Source organism: Lissotriton vulgaris, chromosome 1_1 (assembly GCF_964263255.1).
Source record: "Lissotriton vulgaris chromosome 1_1, aLisVul1.2, whole genome shotgun sequence".
NCBI lineage: Eukaryota > Metazoa > Chordata > Amphibia > Caudata > Salamandridae > Lissotriton > Lissotriton vulgaris.
Window position 1 is genome coordinate 1,962,571,464 of NC_141685.1, and position 18,606 is coordinate 1,962,590,069.

Genomic DNA, 18,606 nt, shown 5'->3' on the forward strand with positions numbered 1-18,606 from the left:
AGGTGAGAAATAAAGGTATGGTAATAGGTTTTGTCTTTATATATTGTATTAAAGTGTTTGGTAAAGGCCTTAATTATGATTTCCAATCAAGTTAAGCTAGCTTGGAATTGAAGCAGGTTTGTAAATTGAGTCCAGTATTGACTGAGTGATGCACGGCAGAGAGTGCTTGGGTCCTCAAGGATCCATTCTCAGTGGAGCACTCTTCAATGGACCCATACATTGCTTCACATGGGAGCTGATAGGCAGAGGAGGCCTTTTTTAATTTATTATTGATTACAGTAAGGTCTCTCAAACAATTGGCACTATTAGTCGAGTGGCCACAATGAGGAGTTATTTTTAGTTTTGTTATAGTGGTCTGGGCGTTAAGTTCATGCAGCCAAGTTGAAAGTTGTACTTGGACACAGATCTTGAGAACTGGGCTTCATGTTATAAAGATCATCAAATCGAAAACTATTTTAAGGTTCGTTCTACATGGCATGTGTGGTTAATTGTGACCATATATTCCAAAGGATAAAGAGAAACTGTAGACATTGAAGAAAATGGCTAATATCATTACGAATAATTTGTATGACTACGTAAGACAGGGTTCAAGAGTTAAACTGTACAGTTTAAAGGGAAAGAAGGTGTGAGGACGGCACCTCGAACTAGAAACTTATATACAGTATTGGCGCTTTGTAAACTCGAACAGCATCATAAAATGCTGCTTATCGAACTTTAATAAATGCACAAAACACCTTCCCAACATTAGTGGTTAGTAAGACCAAGTACACAGGCTGTATCAAGTAGGTGGAGAAACCAGATTGAATTAGAACGACAGTTCTGAAAATGAGTTCACAAATGCACCTATAACAGGAATGTAAAATGTTGCTAAATGTATTAGTAATTCATTACTTAATGTTCTTTTAATGAAACTCACAAAGCCAGTTATGTATCTATGCAGGGCCTGCTTATAGAGCCAACAATCTTTTTTGGCGCCCCCCAATCACAAGCTTCACCACAGATCCCCTCACGACCACCCTCCATGGGTGCCCTTCATCTGTCCATAGCTCCTCTCACATGTATTTTATTTCTTGAATAGTGATACTCAAACCAATATTCAGGATCAGAGAATTTTACATCACACACATTATATAGAGCCAATCATACAAATGTGTATTTCAATGTGTAGGAAATGTTACATAAGACAATGAGGACTACAAGGTGTAGGGGTCACATGCAATCTATACCAGTAGGCCTGGAGATGTAAAAACTTGACTTAAAACAAAAAAAAATCAGAGGTTGGCATTGGCTTTATTAATGAGAATGTATTTCTACCTAGACCCTTTTTTGGCAACCTTATGATAATGAATGACGGTGGGGGGGGGGGAGAACAATGTTCTAAACCTATGCTATATTGTTTGTATGCAGTGCTTTGATGCCAGTTCATGGCTCGCTGTGATGTAATAGAAGATGTGTAACTTAAAAACTGCAAATAACAAATGTATCTCTGTGGCAAAAGCAATAACCCACTGAGTTGGCTACATAAAACACAATTCTGTGATTTACATGTAAAACAAACATTGTTTGCAGCAGGCATTTAACCCTCTGCACTACTGTGAGTCAAAACTGCTGTAAACAAAACGTGACTCTCTCTAGCAGGCCCCCTAATCACCAGCGTTATCTCAACAGGTTTATTATAGCCTGAAATACACACAAATAACTCTAAAGCCGGTGCATTCAAACCCATAAGACGTTTCAGAATGTAACGCCCCCTGAGCTTGGTGACAGCACTGGTCCCACCGCCCTAAAGCTGACCCTGGGTCTCCGTGGACATTGTGCTGGCAAATCTATTGGCGAAATAAAGCCTTATAAGAGGAACATGGCTCAAGAGGAAGCTCTGTGTCCTGTTAGTTAATTGAGATACTTTTGTTGCAATGGACTGCATTTTTTAAAATCATTCCTAAGGCTTTGTAATGGTTTACCAAGATGCACGGGCTGCTGTCTTTTGCTCTCCTGCTGGGAACAGTTTGTTTAGTTGAAATCTTTGGGGTCCCGAACGAGAACAGGGACAGGGCAGGGGGCACACAAACAGTGGGATATTAATAATTGCATTGTGCGGGAACTGAAAAGAACTGTTGAATATAGAAAAATAAGCAATATTAATCATCAAGATCAGTGTGTGGGTATACACACACAATATAATCTGTTCTAACAAATAAGCAATCTAATGAAAAACACTATATATATATATATATATATATATATATATATATATATATATATATATATATATATATATATATATTCTGTCACGCATTGTGAAGATACAGCTAGAACTTTAAAACACGGTCTATTTGAGTGTCCTATCATTTGAAAGTTCTGACAAAAGAGTTGACAACAAGGCTATTACCACGATATGTTTTCTACTTTCTTCTCATCCACTGATATTTGGAAACTACGGCCTATCTAATGGTCGTCTGGAAACTCTTTCAAACTCCAGTTCTGTCGGCTGATTTTTTTTTTCTGTCTGGAATTTGATAGCATGTAGCATTCTCATAAATAATTCATTTAGTACCACAATGTAGAGTATTGATTTGAATTACCTGCTATTTAATACGTTAGCGCATTTAGATTCCAATGCCAAATTCTGCAGGTCAGTGCTGAAATAATATAACTTTTTTTTTGTTCTCTCCTGTGTTATGATATATAATAGTAAATCACATTCTTGCATCTATAAAATATGTAATTTTAGATTAGATTATTGTGTAGCTCCATTCACCACTATATACCCATAAGAATCAAGTTGTTGAGAAATCGGTGCAGGCACAAATTTATCTCCAAAAGGGATCTCGGTTATCTCGGTGACTGCAGCCAAAATAATTACTTTTCCACCACCAAAGGCCTCGTTTTTCTACATATTTTCACGTTGACATGACAGAAATCCATTTTATGTTTTGGTTGCACATATATATATATTCAGTTTGTACTCCCTTTATACTCCAGCTGAAATCATAGAATCCAAGAATAGTGATGGCCCCTGAATCGAGCATATGGCTGATGTGGTAAAGTTTACCATTTTCAGCATTTAGCTTACTGAAATCACAACCGCTAAGTTGTCTGACCTCAAGAAGTCGATTTTGGAAAAGGGGGTGGTGATGGACAGAGTTTCTGAATGATGCAGAATACTCTCACCCAGTCAAGAGATCAGGGCTAGATCCATCACCGTTTTTTAGCTCACTGCACCATCCCAGCTCAGAACCTGGCTACATGCAAATTAGTCTGTTCCTGTCCCAGTGCATGATGGGAACAGGGCAAACCAAACTACACAAGCCAATTCTTATACTGGGAAGGAAACAAGCTTCTGGGGACCGGTTTCTGGCATTTCAGCCGTCGTCGGCCCGGCTTGCTTGAATCCTCATGGTGCAATGAGCAAGGGACTCACGTCTGAGTATACCCTCCCACACATAGTGTGGACAAAATCAATTTTGGAAAAGGGGGTGGTGATGGACAGAGTTTCTGAATGATGCAGAATACTCTCACCCAGTCAAGAGATCAGGGCTAGATCCATCACCGTTTTTTAGCTCACTGCACCATCCCAGATAAGAACCTGGCTACATGCAAATTAGTCTGTTCCTGTCCCAGTGCATGATGGGAACAGGGCAAACCAAACTACACAAGCCAATTCTTATACTGGGAAGGAAACAAGCTTCCGGGGACCGGTTTCTGGCATTTCAGCCGTCGTCGGCCCGGCTTGCTTGAATCCTGATGGTGCAATGAGCAAGGGACTCACGTCTGAGTATACCCTCCCACACATAGTGTGGACAAAATCGATTTTGGAAAAGGGGGTGGTGATGGACAGAGTTTCTGAATAATTCATTTAGTACCACAATGTAGAGTATTGATTTGAATTACCTGCTATTTAATACGTTAGCGCATTTAGATTCCAATGCCAAATTCTGCAGGTCAGTGCTGAAATATTATATCTCTTTTTTTTTGTTGTCTCCTGTGTCATGATATATATTAGTAAATTACATTCTTGCATCTATAAAATATGTAATTTTAGATTAGATTATTGTGTAGGCCCATTCACCACTATATACCCATAAGAATCAAGTTGTTGAGAAATCGGTGCAGGCACACATTTATCTCAAAAGGGATCTCGGTGATCTCGGTGACTGCAGCCAAAATAATTACTTTTTCACCACCAAAGGCCTCGTTTTTCTACATATTTTCACGTTGACATGACAGAAATCCATTTTATGTTTTGGTTGCACATATATATATATTCAGTTTGTACTCCCTTTATACTCCAGCTGAAATCACAGAATCCAAGAACAGTGATGGTCCCTGAATCGAGCATATGGCTGATGTGGTAAAGTTTCCCATTTTCAGCATTTAGCTTACTGAAATCACAACAGCTAAGGTGTCTGACCTCAAGAAGTGACATAATAGAAGAGCACCCCGGGACCTCGGTGATCAAAGGAAGGAGCTGGGAGGGTTTAAAGAATATATCAAATTGGAATCTGGTGTAAGTAGACTCAGGACCTTCCTGTTGGCCTTTTCTCACTCAGTTAAACTAACCCGTCAGATAGTAAAGAAAATAAGGAGCTGATTACTTAAATCCCTGGATTCTCCTTATTCCAGCTAGGAACCGTTGTTCATCCAATGATCTCCCCATGGGGCACCATCAGTTCCTTGTGCAGGTAGAAAAAACAGAGGCAGGCCAGCGATAAGACACGCACTTTGTGCCCACCAGGAAATCCTTCTAAAATGACAAAATTGAGGAGGCTATCAAAGTAAGTTCATCTCGTTGTAAACTTCCTATGTAAGATTGCACTAGGCCCAGCCATGGTGGTTAGGGAGAGAGGGTGGAAAGTATAAGTAAACTTGCTTACATGACACCGCAGAGAAGCAGACAACGGACTCCATTGCCAAGCACACTCTGAATAGGCACAAACAAAGGACTAATTCTGGGTAGTTTTTCCCAGTGCTGCTGATTAAATTAGCCAGCAAATAGATGAATTTATTAGTAATTCTGCAGACAAGAGTAATGCGGAATTTTACCCAATTCCTCCAATTTCGCAGACAGAATGAAAAATTCCGCCCACCTCTATTTGTGACAGAGTACTGTGTTGACACATTCTAAATCGGGCCCTGAGACTCTTTTTAAACACACCCCACAGTATTTTAGTTCAAAGATCTTTTATGACCCTTAAAACTAAATCACACTTCTGTTCACAATCATGTTTCTAGCTATAGTAGTGTGCGGTATTACTCTTTCGCATTTTATGATGCAAATAAAACAGTCGCATGCTGGTTTTGGAAACCTGCACTGGTGTGCTTGATACCTTTTTTAATAGGGCTTTGGGGTGGGCGGCCGACCAGCAGGAGGCCTGCCACCCCTGGGGGGTTTTGGGGCCAGGGGAGGGGGCGGGTAGAGTCCAGCACCGTACGTGGGCTGGTTTGGGGCTGGTTGGTAGCCTTGGGCTGGGGTGGGCTCGTTTTGGGCTCCGTTTGGGCTGGGTTTCATTAAAACCGGCAATTTTGTGTCATAGGCCACCATTTTAGTGGCTTGTGACACAGCAGCCGGGCGGGGGTGTGACGGACATAATGATTTTCCCTCCCTCCCACCCTGGGTTTTCTTTCAGCTGAAAGGGAGTGTTTTCAAGTTTTGAGTCCTGGGGGCAAGGAGTGGGGCATTTTTCCTTTTTCCAGGGTGTAATAGGGTTTTTTGTGGTGCAGTGGTGTTTTTTGGAAGGAGTTTTCTTGGGGGCCGGTGCATCGGGGTTTGTTTGATGGTTGTGGGGTTTGGTCGTGTCACTGGAGCAGGTGTGGGTGTAATTTTCGGCCTTTGGGGGTGGTTTTTCCAAATATATGGGGGAAGTGAAGGAGGTCTGTTTTGGATTAGCAGGGGTAGGTCAAGCACAATAAAGTATTTAGCCAGGTGGATGGGCAAATTGACGCTTTTGCTAATTGTTTACTGTTTGTGGATTGGGGGAACCAGTTTAGGGAAGGGGGTGGGGGGGCTTGTCAGGAGATTACATATTTAGTGAGGTCTAGTTTTGTACGGCACAGGCCAAGGGTTTTCATTGTGTAAGGTGCCCCTGCTTCCAATAAAGCAGCCTTTATCACACCTATTCTTTGAGTCTCTGGTCGGTGCTGTTTGCCTCCCCTCATCCCCTGTTGGGCCCCAATTGGATGATGTTTTCACAATACATTCTTCTAAAAAACATGCTTTATGCTTTAGTGATTTTCACTGCTTTTCGATCGTTCTCTTAACTCTGTGTGTGGAACACTTAATATCAATATGCATTTGTTTTTGTATGTAGCATGCATTCTGATCAAATAAGGTTTACATATTGTGCAACTCTGTGTTTTAAACAGCTTTCACGTGCCTAAGTAAGGCGTTCATGTTTCTCAATGTTTTCTTTTTAATGTTTTTAGATTTTCAGTTACATGTCTTAGACAGGATGCATGCCTCTCTTCACAATATGATCATATTTAATGTTACACTGCATGCCATTGTAGGCTCACTAACTAAACAAGAACTTCAGCAACTGTTTTCTATATTTGTTATTAACTTGCATTGTTGTCTGTTTCATATAAGTGTTTTTGATTTGCAGAGCATAGGTAATTTACCCAGGTTTCAGTTTTTGGCGCTCTGAATGATTGATTTTCTCTAAGTTAACAAGGTATTAGTGTTGTGTGGTAAATATTTTGAATCTGAGGAAGCAAGCTTCTGAAGGGAGAGTTAAGTAAAATAAGAACAGGCAAATCCAATTGGTATCACCTTTGAAATGAGTGGCACACTAATGGCCTTGCCAGTACTTGTTTGCTTACTCATATTATAAAAAAATAAACAAATCTCTAAAAATGACCACCAGTGCATGTGTAAGCATTGGTGACTTAATGACAGATGCACACACCAAGGTGGACATCTTGCACAGTTTTTTTTAGCGGGTGGGGGTGAATACCATTCCAATATGTCTTCTGTTGAATGCATTGCACATGACATTACAGCACATACCCACACACTGCTGGCTATCTTAGAATGCATTTTGTTGGTGTTGAGAAAACACCATTCCAAGGTAAATGCTGTGGAATGCATCATGATGTCATAAAGCATGGACATGACATAGCGTCCATCTTCCAATTATATTTTCTCAACGAAAAACCTCATTATGCAAACACAAGTCATACAATATATGCAGACCTTTCTCCTTCACTATTCATTCCAGAGGGTCTATCATGCTCCGTTTGATTTATATATTTTGACCCAAGTTTTCTTAGTTTCTTTCAGGATCACGTCCTCTCTGTATTCAATCCTGTCGATACCAAAAAAATACAATAGAATAATATACTGATTTTTGGGTAGACTGAAAGTGCCTTGTAATAGGATAGAATTGATCACCATGTTTAATCACTCTCAAATGTTCTAAGATCCTTTTATTACCGGGAGGATGGTGCTTCCGACATACTTCAAGATCGCCTGGAGATTGTAGTACATGCAAAAGTCAGTTGCACAGGTGATCGGTTTGTTTATTTTCATAGGATAGAAGGTGTTGGTGGTGCAATGGGGTTTAGAACCAGACGAGTAAAGGGACTATTTCACCTCTGCCGGCGGTGTTGTGTATGACTGTGCCCAGTTATCTTGAGTTTGGTAATTTTTTTTATCTGCCTTGAATCTTGGACAACTTAACTAAGAAAAAATTAATATCCCTGCAACCAAATATGAGTGATTGGAATGGAGGTCCGTGGCAGGTGATAGTTTGTGTTTTAGGGAAGCCCCACTTTAGCATCTTAAGTGGGGGATGCCAATTGCCAGATGGGATGGTAAATTAGTCGTTTGTAGACCTCTTCTGTCTACATGTATTCAGACAAAATGCATATAAAAAATCACTGTTGAGGATTATAGGAAACTGGATTTTAGGCCGTGGACTTGCACATACAGAGACTAAAACAGAAATAAAACTAAATAAAATAGTGTAAAAAGAGAGAAGGATGATTAGATTAAATTAGCTATAGAAAGAAAGCTAAGAAAGAAAAAGTAAGGATGAGACAAAATAGATGATTATATAGAACAGTCAAAGAAAGGGAGGAGGAAAGAAGGGTAACCGGAAGGAAGAAAACATGAGAGGAAAGAAAAAGTAAGCGTGGAGGGGGAAGAGTGAAAGAATGGAAGGAGGAAAGGATAGGATAGATGGATGGGCAAAAGGTTGGATAAAGTGTGAAAAGTTTAACAGAAAAAAGTGTCATAGGACAGCTAGGGAAAGGTGAATGGATAGATGGATCGGTTAAAAGACGAATGGATGGACACATGAATATATTGGAAGGTGGGTGGGTGAAAGGATGGATGTCTAGACTCACAGTAAGTAGTGGTGTAACAATAGCCCCTGCAATCCTGCGGTGCAGGGGGGCCTGAGCTCCGGGGGGCCCACTCCGGCACTGTGCACGGGTGGGCCTGAGAGCTCCTGAATGGGTCCAGGGCATGGGGGTGGGGGCTTCATGCACTTTGCATGGGGCCCCCCTCAAGTTTGTTATGCCACTGACAGTAAGGGATGCTCGATTTGAGTTTTGGATGTGCTGACTGTGGACTACTGCCATCTGTTGGCTTGTGATGAATTGTAATTATCAGACTCCTCTTGTGGGCTTGGATGTTAAAGTCCATAAATTCAAATGTGGTGTGGGTTATAGTTAAGATAAATTTGAGATTTAAACTTTTGACTTCTCTATTGCTCCCATTCCCGAAGAATACATAATTTATGTATTGGTTTAAGATTATGTGCTTGGTCATGTCTTCATTTTCTGTGGTTCATGCCACCTGCTCCTCCCACTGGTTCATGAAAAGATTTGCATAGCTGGAGTGAAGCAGGTACTTATGGGGGTAATTCCTGAGAGTTGCCTGTGCCACCTGTTTTCAAGTATGAGGATGTTAACCCCTTCACTGCGGCGGCTATTCCGCCGCAGTGCTAAGGGGGCGGGGCGGGCGCATGCTGGTGACGGAACCGCTCCGTCACCAGCCGCGGTTGAGCTGTGCTCATCACAGAGCGGTTCCGTCATGGCCCCGCCCGCTCAATAGAACGCGCCGCGCAGGCGCAAAATCAGAACCGCTCCGTCATCAGAACAGTGCCACCGCGGCTGATGACGGAGCGGTTCCATCATCAGCATGGATAGGGTTAATGTTAAGGCAGATATATAAGAAGGTAAAAAAGCTGTGAGGGAAGGGGGAGCAAAGGTGAGGAGTGCATGCCCTGGTCACAGCGTGCAGCTGATGTGCCCTCGTAACGTAAAATAAAGATGGGGGTCACCTAATTTAAAAAAAACAAAAAAGGGACAGTCCACAAACATAGAAGTAGGACTACAGTTTAGCATCAACCACGGGAAGCAGAATGCATAATTTCCACTGGTCACATACCTAGAAAACATATAGAATGAGGCACTAATGGAAATGAAATGCAACTGTTGCACACTGTATCGTCAGCGGTAACTAATTTGCTTTTTGGCTGGAGGTTTTTAATTAATTCTGGACTGCAGCACATGAAATCTCGCCTCCTTCTGTATTCAATAGACCCTACTAAAAATCGAGACGTGCTAAATTTAACTGAGGTTTTCCAGGATCGATCTTGAAAAACCAAGACTGTCCTGTCAAATCCAGGACACCCTGTATCCTATCAAGAGGTTGGGTGCAATGGAGTGGAATGAGCGGCCCAGCAGCAGTGTGCGGCTACTGGGTCCTTGCAAAGGGAAATAAAGATTGGCAGAAGGAGTGGGAGAGAAAAGGTGATGCACAGGTGACTCATCAGCAGTGTGCAGACGTTGGGTCCTTGCAAAAAAATAATAATTTATAATAATCAAGTGGGGAGAGGCGGACGTAGTAAAACAGCCAAAGACGTGATCCCATGGAGTGGTAAGCAGAAATTAAAAAAGTAGTTCCCTGCTGTCAGCAAAGGAAGGAGACACATTATCCAGTCAAACGTATGGTAAAGACAAGATGCTGTGGGGGCTGGATAAAAATAATAAAATTGAGGAAAGCCAATGTACCAAGCAAATTGAACTACCTTTTGGCAGACTTATTGAATTGGGTACTGATGTATACCATCAGACAACTGTTACATTGCTTGTATTTGGTGTGGTTCCATTTGAAGTCTATTGTTTACAGAGTGCAAAGTACGGCTGTAAGTGGATGAGATCAGTGCTACTCAGCTTGTTCATTTTCAATAAAACCCACAAACCATCAAGAATGCCTCAAATAGTTAATGTTAACTTCAATAATAATGTAAATATTGACAGTATTATTAATGCTGATTTTCCTGGTAGTCATGTGTATGATGTTGTCTTTCACAGGCAAATTACCACTATGAATATACAGAGTGCGACAGCTTTGGATCCAGGTGGCGGGTCGCTGTACCGGATACAGGCTCAGCCTGCAGCGGTTTACCGGACCCTGTTAGGGGAAAGGAATGCAGTATGTATTTTGTTTAATATATTGTTTAAGAAAAAAAGTACTATTTTACCTCTGTAGGAGGAGTTATGTAGGACTCTGCCCATTTATCTTGAGAGTTGGGTAACTTTTTGTCAGCCTTGAATCGTGGACAGCCTGACCAAGAAATAATTCAGATCCCTGCAACCAAATATAGGTGGTAGAAATGGAGGTGAGCGCAGGTGATAAAAAAAAAAAAAAAAAAAAAAAAAAAAAAAAAAAAAAAAAAAAAAAAAAAAAAAAGTGGTAGAAATGGAGGTGAGCGCAGGTGATAGTCAGTGGTGTAGGTAATCCCCACTTAAGCAGCTGAAGCAGGGGATGCCGCTACCCAGATGGGCTGCTACATTGGTTATTTATAGATTCCTCCTGTCTGCAGGTATGCGGACAAAATGCTTATTAAAAAAACACTGTTGGAGAATATAGGACATTGGATTTTAGGCCTTGGGCTGGCATGCACATATAAGAGAACAGTAAGAAAAATAAATAAAGTAGTGGGAAAACCGAGAGAGAGGGTTGATTTGAATAAATTAGCATTAGAGAGAAAGGTAAGAAAGAAAAAGTAAGGATGACACAAAAAAGATGGTTATATCGAAAACATTTAAAAAGGCAGGAGGAAGGAAGAGTAACAGGAATTAAGAAAACGTGAGAGGAAAGAAGGAAGGATTGAGGTGGAAGAGTGAATGGATGGAAGGGTGAAATAATGGAATAGATGGATGAGTGAAAGGTTGGATAAAAGAGTGAAAGGTTTGACAGAAAAGTGTACTTGGACAGATGGAGAACGGTGGATGGGTCAAAGGACAGATGGATCGATATATGAATATATTGAAAGGTGAGTGGGTGAAAGGATGGATGTATAGATGCATTGATGGATAGCTGTATGTTCAGGATGGGTGGATGAAAAGGTGAAGAGGTGGACCGCTAGATCGGCTATTAGATGAAGGGTGAATGGATGGATGGATAGATGGATCATGGAAGGAAGATTAAAGAGTGAACGGAATTCTCGTAAAGGGGTTATGCTTGCTCAGTTTGCATGATCAGCCCTCTTAGAGGCATGTTTCCAGTGGGGGATATTTTAATTATCTGGCTACTTCTTTGGCGATAGTGGCACACGTATGCTAGGAAAACACCTTACTTAACGCATGGCTGCGATGAAGACTGTCTGTTTAGTAGTGTAAAAAATGCACTAGTAGCAAATTAACAACTTAGTAGATTCCACTGCATCATGAAATAAAATGTGTCCTTTGAAATGCTGACTTCAGCTTTTTATGGTAATACCTCTTCACTAATTGGTTGGATTTAAGTACCTCATTAATCACTTGCAGTGTGTTTAACAACTATGTTAAACTCGTTTTTAGCTTCAAAATAAATATATCGATCTTTATGTGCTATTATTCTACACAGACTAGGAGTATATGGTTAGGGCTAAAGACTCCTTAGAAATGACAACATACAGTAACAGAATTTGGTTTTGCTTAGTGTCAATATCTCTCTTCCCACTTCCGTTCATGGATCGTCTCATAAAATTGCCTCATCTCTCTTTCCTTCCCAACACCACCCCTGTTTGCTTTCTTTTTCTCTTTCCACTGGAATCTTGCCTATTTACACACCTTTCCTTCTGTGTTTATTGTATGCTATCGTTACTTACCCTGTCCGTGACTAGTGGTTGAACCCTGGACCACAATCTCGACCGCTGTTGATCAGGAGGAGGTGTGAAAGTTGGGGCAGTGGCAGAGAGTGATGGGTGAAGATTCAGTAGTCCGCTAACACTGGGACCATTGCGGTCATCACCAGCAGGTCACTATAGGTCATAGGGAGGCACTACCAGCCCTGGTCACATTGTGAGTATGGAGATGCGTAGGGGAGTTCTGCTGCTGTTGGGCCATCTCGGAGGGGCCGCGTTCTTGAGGTGGGGCAGGAGGAGCGCAACAGTGCCACTTTCAGGAGGGTACAGGCTCTCGGTAATGGAGTTGTGAACAGCTTGGGTCGTTGGGCCGAGAGCCTCCCTCTAGGTTGTGGAAGCCATCCAGCCATGGTGCTTTCTTCTGGCATGGCAGAGTAGTGTTGACCCAAGTGTTCGTCTTCCACCACTGTGGTCTTGAGGTTCTTTTGCAGTATTGAGTCACGTCAACACAAGTGTCGGTCCTCAGCTACTACGGGTTGTGTGCCGGCGGACACAGGGGACTAGAGCCTCTAGTCCAAAGGGAGGTTCTTTCTGATTTGGTGAAGGCTGAAAGGTCTCCGGGGTTTTCTGGAGGTCTTGCAGAGTCTCTGGAAGGACAGCAAGTCCATTTGTCGAACTGGTTACAGGTGATGGGTTCTGCCCAGTTCTGTCTGCGGCTGTTCAGTTCCATGTCCGGCGATGGTCTTCTTCTACCTTCTATGGTTCGTTGAATCCAAGGAACAAGGTTAAGGGGAGCCCTTAAATACTAAATTTATGGGTGATACTGATGTCTGGAGGCAGTCTGTATGGGCCTTCTCCAGCAGTCTGCAGCTCGGCCGATGTAGCCGCCCCGTCAAGAAGTAATTGGCTCACTGCCTGCTCGTACCCGGTTGCGGTGCCCCTCCACTGCAAGGGCAAAGTCTCACCGTCTAAGCCGGACAGCCGGCAGGGGGGGCGCCTCTCCAGCCCACTCCTTTTAGGTCCCAAACAATGATGCGGCTCACCTAGGCCCCGACCGGCAGGCCCTCGGCAGCTCTGGCCTCACCGGCCCTCGGTATCCACCAGGGTCTTCACCCAGCGCAGGAGGGAACTGCATTCACGCCACTACCTGCCTCGCTGCACTGAATAGGCCCTGGTCATCCAGGCCGCCGAGTTCATTCTGCGGTGCCCCACTCCCGGGAGTCTGCGGGGTATAGTCAGCCTTGGGCGGGTCGGGCCCCGTCCGCCTCGTAGGTCCCTCTGTCACCAGGTCCTGGGCTCAAGCTCGGTGCCTCGCTCATCCCCCTATCGGGGATATCTCAGCAAGCCCGGGTGTGCAGCCCTCTGTCAGGCCCGGATCTGCCGCGTCTTGCAGGGCTCCCGAGCCGGACGCGCTCAGCTGTTCCTTGCCTCCCAGACCTGCTCCAAGAGCCTCAGAGTACCTCCGCCCTTGGCCCAGGCCCGGGCGCTATCCCAGCCCACAGGTATCCCTGCCTCCTCCTCGGCCCGCGGGTCACCTCAGCTCCTCCGCACTTCTGATCGGAGGCTGTCCCGGTGCCGCCTCTTTAGGTCGCCTCGTCCTCACCAGGGCCTCAGAGTTCCTTCGCTTTCCGCCCAAGGCCGGGCTCCGTCCTGGCCTACTGGTTCCCTGCCGCCTTCTCAGCCCGCGGGTTGCATCCGCACCTCCGAGCAGAGGCTGTCCCGATCCCGCCTCCTCAACTCGCCTCGTCCTCACCAGGGTCTCCGGCCAGGCACAGCTATGTTCCGGGGGCCTGTCTCAAAGTCCAAGCGCCGATCCAGTGTAGATATCGGCAACCCCTTCAGTTCCGGGCTCATCTCCCCACTCAGGGCCTCGCCGCAATCTTAGGCCAGTCTTCGGAGCTCCCACTGATCACGGAAAAGAAATGCAGCGTTTGTCTGCGCTGCGGGTTCGATGTTCCGATCCCAGCTGGTGTCGGGTCTGTTCGTGGTTGCTTGTGTGCCAGAACGGGGCCGGTGGGCATTGATTTAACGGCGGATCACAGGCAGCTCGCCAGGAGCTACGATGGAGCACATCCATGTTGTTGGCCATGCCCCTTCTAGTATTTATATTTTTAGCCAGTTTAGTGATATTCACACAAGGATAGTAGTTTCTGCTTCAACAATGCCAGAACATTACGGTTGAATTGATGTCACTTCCTGTGATGTTGGATCTTAAAGGTACCTGACAGGTTCCTATTCTACCCAAGGCACCACAAACCGTAGAATCAGCCCTGTAATGACCTGCACAGTTACAATCCTCATTCAAGGTACCCTACTACAGTAGGTTACATAGGATAGGGGACAACACAAGAACATCGCTTAAACATTGATTTGAGTTGGCATTTTGCAAATGATGACTCACAATTTACAGGGGCCCAGGATTGTGAGGAACCCACTGCACCCAAATTATGACAATCTCCCTTTCCATTTGGGTTCGGGGGGGTGGGGGGCATTTGTTGTGCTTGTATGTTAGCCCCTGGCACCCTCGCTACTTATCAATAAATACCTTTCCACTACATCCATCTTATTGAACAGTCCTCGTGAGCACAATGCAGTTGGAAAGTACCATCAACTTATTCTGCACATGCTTCTCCTCTCATGACACCTTGCTCCACTGCCACTAGTACTGCAGCAATGTTCTGCTCCATCCCAACTTTGCTTCCCCGAGGCCTTCTAGCCTCGGGTTCCTCGTCGAGGTCACTGTTCAAGCTCTATAATTTTCTTCATTCACTATCTTCGAAATAAAAACTTTAAATGAACCTGAATCTCTAGTCTTTTTGAACATTATGGTATTACGTGAAAGTACCTTGCATCTAGAAAAGCAAGTGTCAACCTTGTTGGTACCTTAATACTCAATGTTTATCAATCCTGTTCCCAGGAGGCAGTTTTTCACTTCACACAAAACTCACTCACTTGGCATATATAGTCACCATTGTTGCCAGCTTTGGCAGACAAGTCATAAAGCAAACGGGCATGGAGTCTAATCTACCTCCCTGTGCAGTTGAACAGGACTGCTTGAGAATAGTAGCTTGAGGTATCATTGCTGTCTGTCAACGTGACACCTGTAATAAGAAGTAAAAAGTTACACCCTTTTCGCTTTGGCGTGCTATACAAATAAAGCTCAGTTCAAAGAGAACATTGCAGTGGTATTTCAAGCTACGTCATGTGCACACCTTAAGAATGAAGTATGCAGCAAAAACAAGCACGTTCTCAGTCCATTAAGCCTAAGGCATTTTATTAAGTTGGTAACATTTGTTTCTGCTGCAATATGTAATTGGAATTCATATCCTGATATTTTTGCAATTAATTACAACAATTGGGATGAATTAGTCAAGGCAATCCAGAAAACATTACATAGTTCAATTAAATATAGTATCAAAAAATCATTGATACATTTTTTTTACTCATGAAGACAAACTAAGTTGTAAAAGCAACATTCTAAACTAGGCTCCCTGTGATCTTAGTTTTAGGTTCTGGTAAAATCTTGAATTTATGTAGAATTCATATTTCATTAAAGGTTACGGTTTAAACTTTTTCTGTGCTGCTAAACTCGTGGATCCTTTTTTTTAATGAAGAAGTGAATGGCGTATGAAATATGTTTTGCACAATTAAATTTAAGATTGTGCTACAGTATCAAACCTCATTGGGAAAACAAGTTGCTCCATTTTCACTACCAGGAAGCCGTGAATGTTAAAAGGTTAAAACAATTTTCCAGTATGAGTACTACACTAAAAGGCTCATATTTTAGAGAAATGTCTCCTCTGTGTCAAGAGCAGAAGGTATACTATTTGTTTTCCTTTCACTATTTAGTGTGTCTTGAGATGGTTTAGTCCATCTACGTCTTCTACATTTTAATCCAATGCAGTGTTAATATTGAAAAAGCCGTTGTCAATAGGAATAATGATACATTCATGCATAAAAATGAAGTCACATCTTTATTGATGAATTCGCCCGTTATAAACTCCACGTCCACCTCTACTCAGAAATATGTAGTTAGGTAGTAACCCAGGCCAGAGGTCAGTGATTGACAGGTCACAGGTGGGGTGGCATGTAGCCGGCAGACAAATGCACATACAGGAAACCCCAGATCAATCCCACAGACAGGAGCATTGACAACACAATGGTCTAAGAAGATTGGCCCCCAAGTAATGCTCACTTGGCCAGAGGGGTATGTACGTTCCGAAAACACCATAATATCAGATGCCATATGAAGTTAGGAACACATGGCCAATCAGTACACAGCACAAATAGTATACGCAGTGACAGTGCTTAATTTGAGCCTGTGCTTTCCGGTGCTCAGCACCAGCACCAGCACCTAATCCTCAGCACCACTGCTTATAGCACCAGGTAAGGACACACTTGAATTTCCCCAGACTCACAGGATGTTGAGCCATGCAGAGACTCAAACCGGGTTCCCCAATTCCGAAATCAGCAGCTCTACCGATTAGGCCAAGTTCTTTCCAGGTTCTAGTCAGGAGGCAGTTTGCACTAGCACATTTGTCCTGTTAGCGGTGCCTCCTGAGGAGAGCCCCAGCACTTTTTATTTTACAAATTAACCACTGCGCAATGATCACATGCTCCCCATGCCGGACATTTGGACACATTATCCACTGGCCCTATTGTTTTGACGCAAGGTAGATGCCCACCCAGATTCCTCATCTAATACATGTATTTATGGCTCCAAAGACAGCGGTTCAGATTCCTTACCAAAAACTGTTTGCCAGACCGATTTTATGGCTTTCAATTAATTATATAAAAACCCATTTCTGATCAATTGTAAGTTGAGACAGTCCTCAGACCCTATTCCTCTAACTGTTCTCTCAGATGCACTGTTTATTTAAACAAACTGTTCCTTTCAAACACGTCTTGTCTCTAGTTTTTTCAAGGTATTTCATGTTCAAGTAACAGCAGTATCCGGGATATGCATTAAATAAGAGTCCTTTATGGGATTTTATTATTTGCCATTTGATCCTGACAGTATCCAAATCTTAACATTTCTTATAGACCAGGATTTCCTCTAAATATAGCAATTTTCTGTTGAATTCCAGACTGGGTCAGGTGTTGTGGCTCTGGTTAGCTTGCCCAGCCACTACCACCCTGGCACTTACCTGGTCAGAGCACTACCGTCTTAATTTCCTACTTGCTCTGAGTCATGGATGCCTCAAAGTTTCTCTTAAACCTCCATTTACTTGATCCTGATCCTGGAATTTCATAAGTCATACTAATTTGACTAACTCTTTCACCACAATGTGGACCAGCAAATAATATCAACATGGTGACTGCTCTATTTAATGCATCCATTAGTTAGTCCCTAGATTCTATGGCTTCTATGAAAATTCCAATCGATTGGTGGACATAAAATCATAAAAAAACAGGATTGCTTTTATTTGATACCTCTTTTAATATTCTTCCTTTAGATTTTCAGCTACAGGCTTCTAATCCCTATCCAATTAGTTATTTAGGGATAAAAGTTACTAATTGCTATGCAGAACTTTATTAACTAAATTATGAAGTGATAATAAAAAAGATCAAAGACTTATTCGATAGATGGACGCTTCTTCCACTTATCATATTATGGCAGGTGGCTATGATAAAAATGTGTATTTTACTCTTGTTGATTTTTCATTTTTCTAATGTCCCGATTAAAATTAGAAAGCCTTATTTTAAAGAACTGGAGGCACTTTTCCGACTTTTTATATGAAATAAAAAGGTCTTGAGACTTCAAATTTCAGTGCTGCAGTTAAATATTAACCAGGGTGGATTGGCACTCCCTCAGATAGGTTCATACTATGAAGCCTCCCTTATAGATAAATTAGTTCGGGTGAGTAGTTTAAAGTTTACTCTCTTCTCGACAGGGAGTCAGTGGAGGTCTCGCAGGTGTTGGGTGATGTGCTCATGTTGTGGGATGCCGAGAACAAGTCTGGCCGTGGTGTTCTGAATATCTTGGAGTTTGTGTAGCAGAGATTTGTTGATTCCGACGTAGAGGGTGTTTCGTTAGTCCAGTCTCCTAGTTAGGAGTGCGTGGGTGGCTGTCATTCTGCCTTCCGGAGAGATCCACTTGAAGGTCTTGCAGAGGGTGTTAAAGCAAGTATAGGCGAAGGCGTTGATCGGTCAGTGCATGGTGACGGAGGAGTCGAGTATGATGCTGAGGTTCCGGGCGTGGTCTGTTGGGGTGGGTGGGTGCCGAGGGCAGAGGGCCACCAGGAGTTGTCTCACGCAGAGGGGGAGGTTCCGAGCACTAGGACTTCTGTCTTCTACGAGTTGAGCTTCAGACAGCTGCTGCTCATCCAAGCTGCAATGTCTTTCATTCCTTCTTGAAAGCTGAGTCTGGTGGTTTCAGGGTCCTTCGTGAGGGAGGGGATGAGCTGGGTACCGTCGGCATAGGATACAATGCTGAGTCCCTGCTGTCCGAAAATGGCGACGAGGGTGGCCATGTAAATGTTGAAGAACATAGGACTGAACGATAGTCCTTGTGGTACTACGCAGT

The 18,606-nt window shown here is 43.2% G+C and overlaps 1 protein-coding gene across 1 annotated transcript in view; it reads left to right on the forward strand.

The window, feature by feature from the left end:
- ELAPOR2 (endosome-lysosome associated apoptosis and autophagy regulator family member 2) overlaps positions 1 to 18,606 on the forward strand; it is a 407,006-nt gene that overhangs the window by 162,728 nt on the left and 225,672 nt on the right. The window contains exon 2 of the mRNA XM_086919742.1: positions 10,324 to 10,444. Coding sequence (XP_086775868.1) covers positions 10,324 to 10,444 — 121 coding nt within the window. The remainder of the gene's footprint in view (positions 1 to 10,323; positions 10,445 to 18,606) is intronic.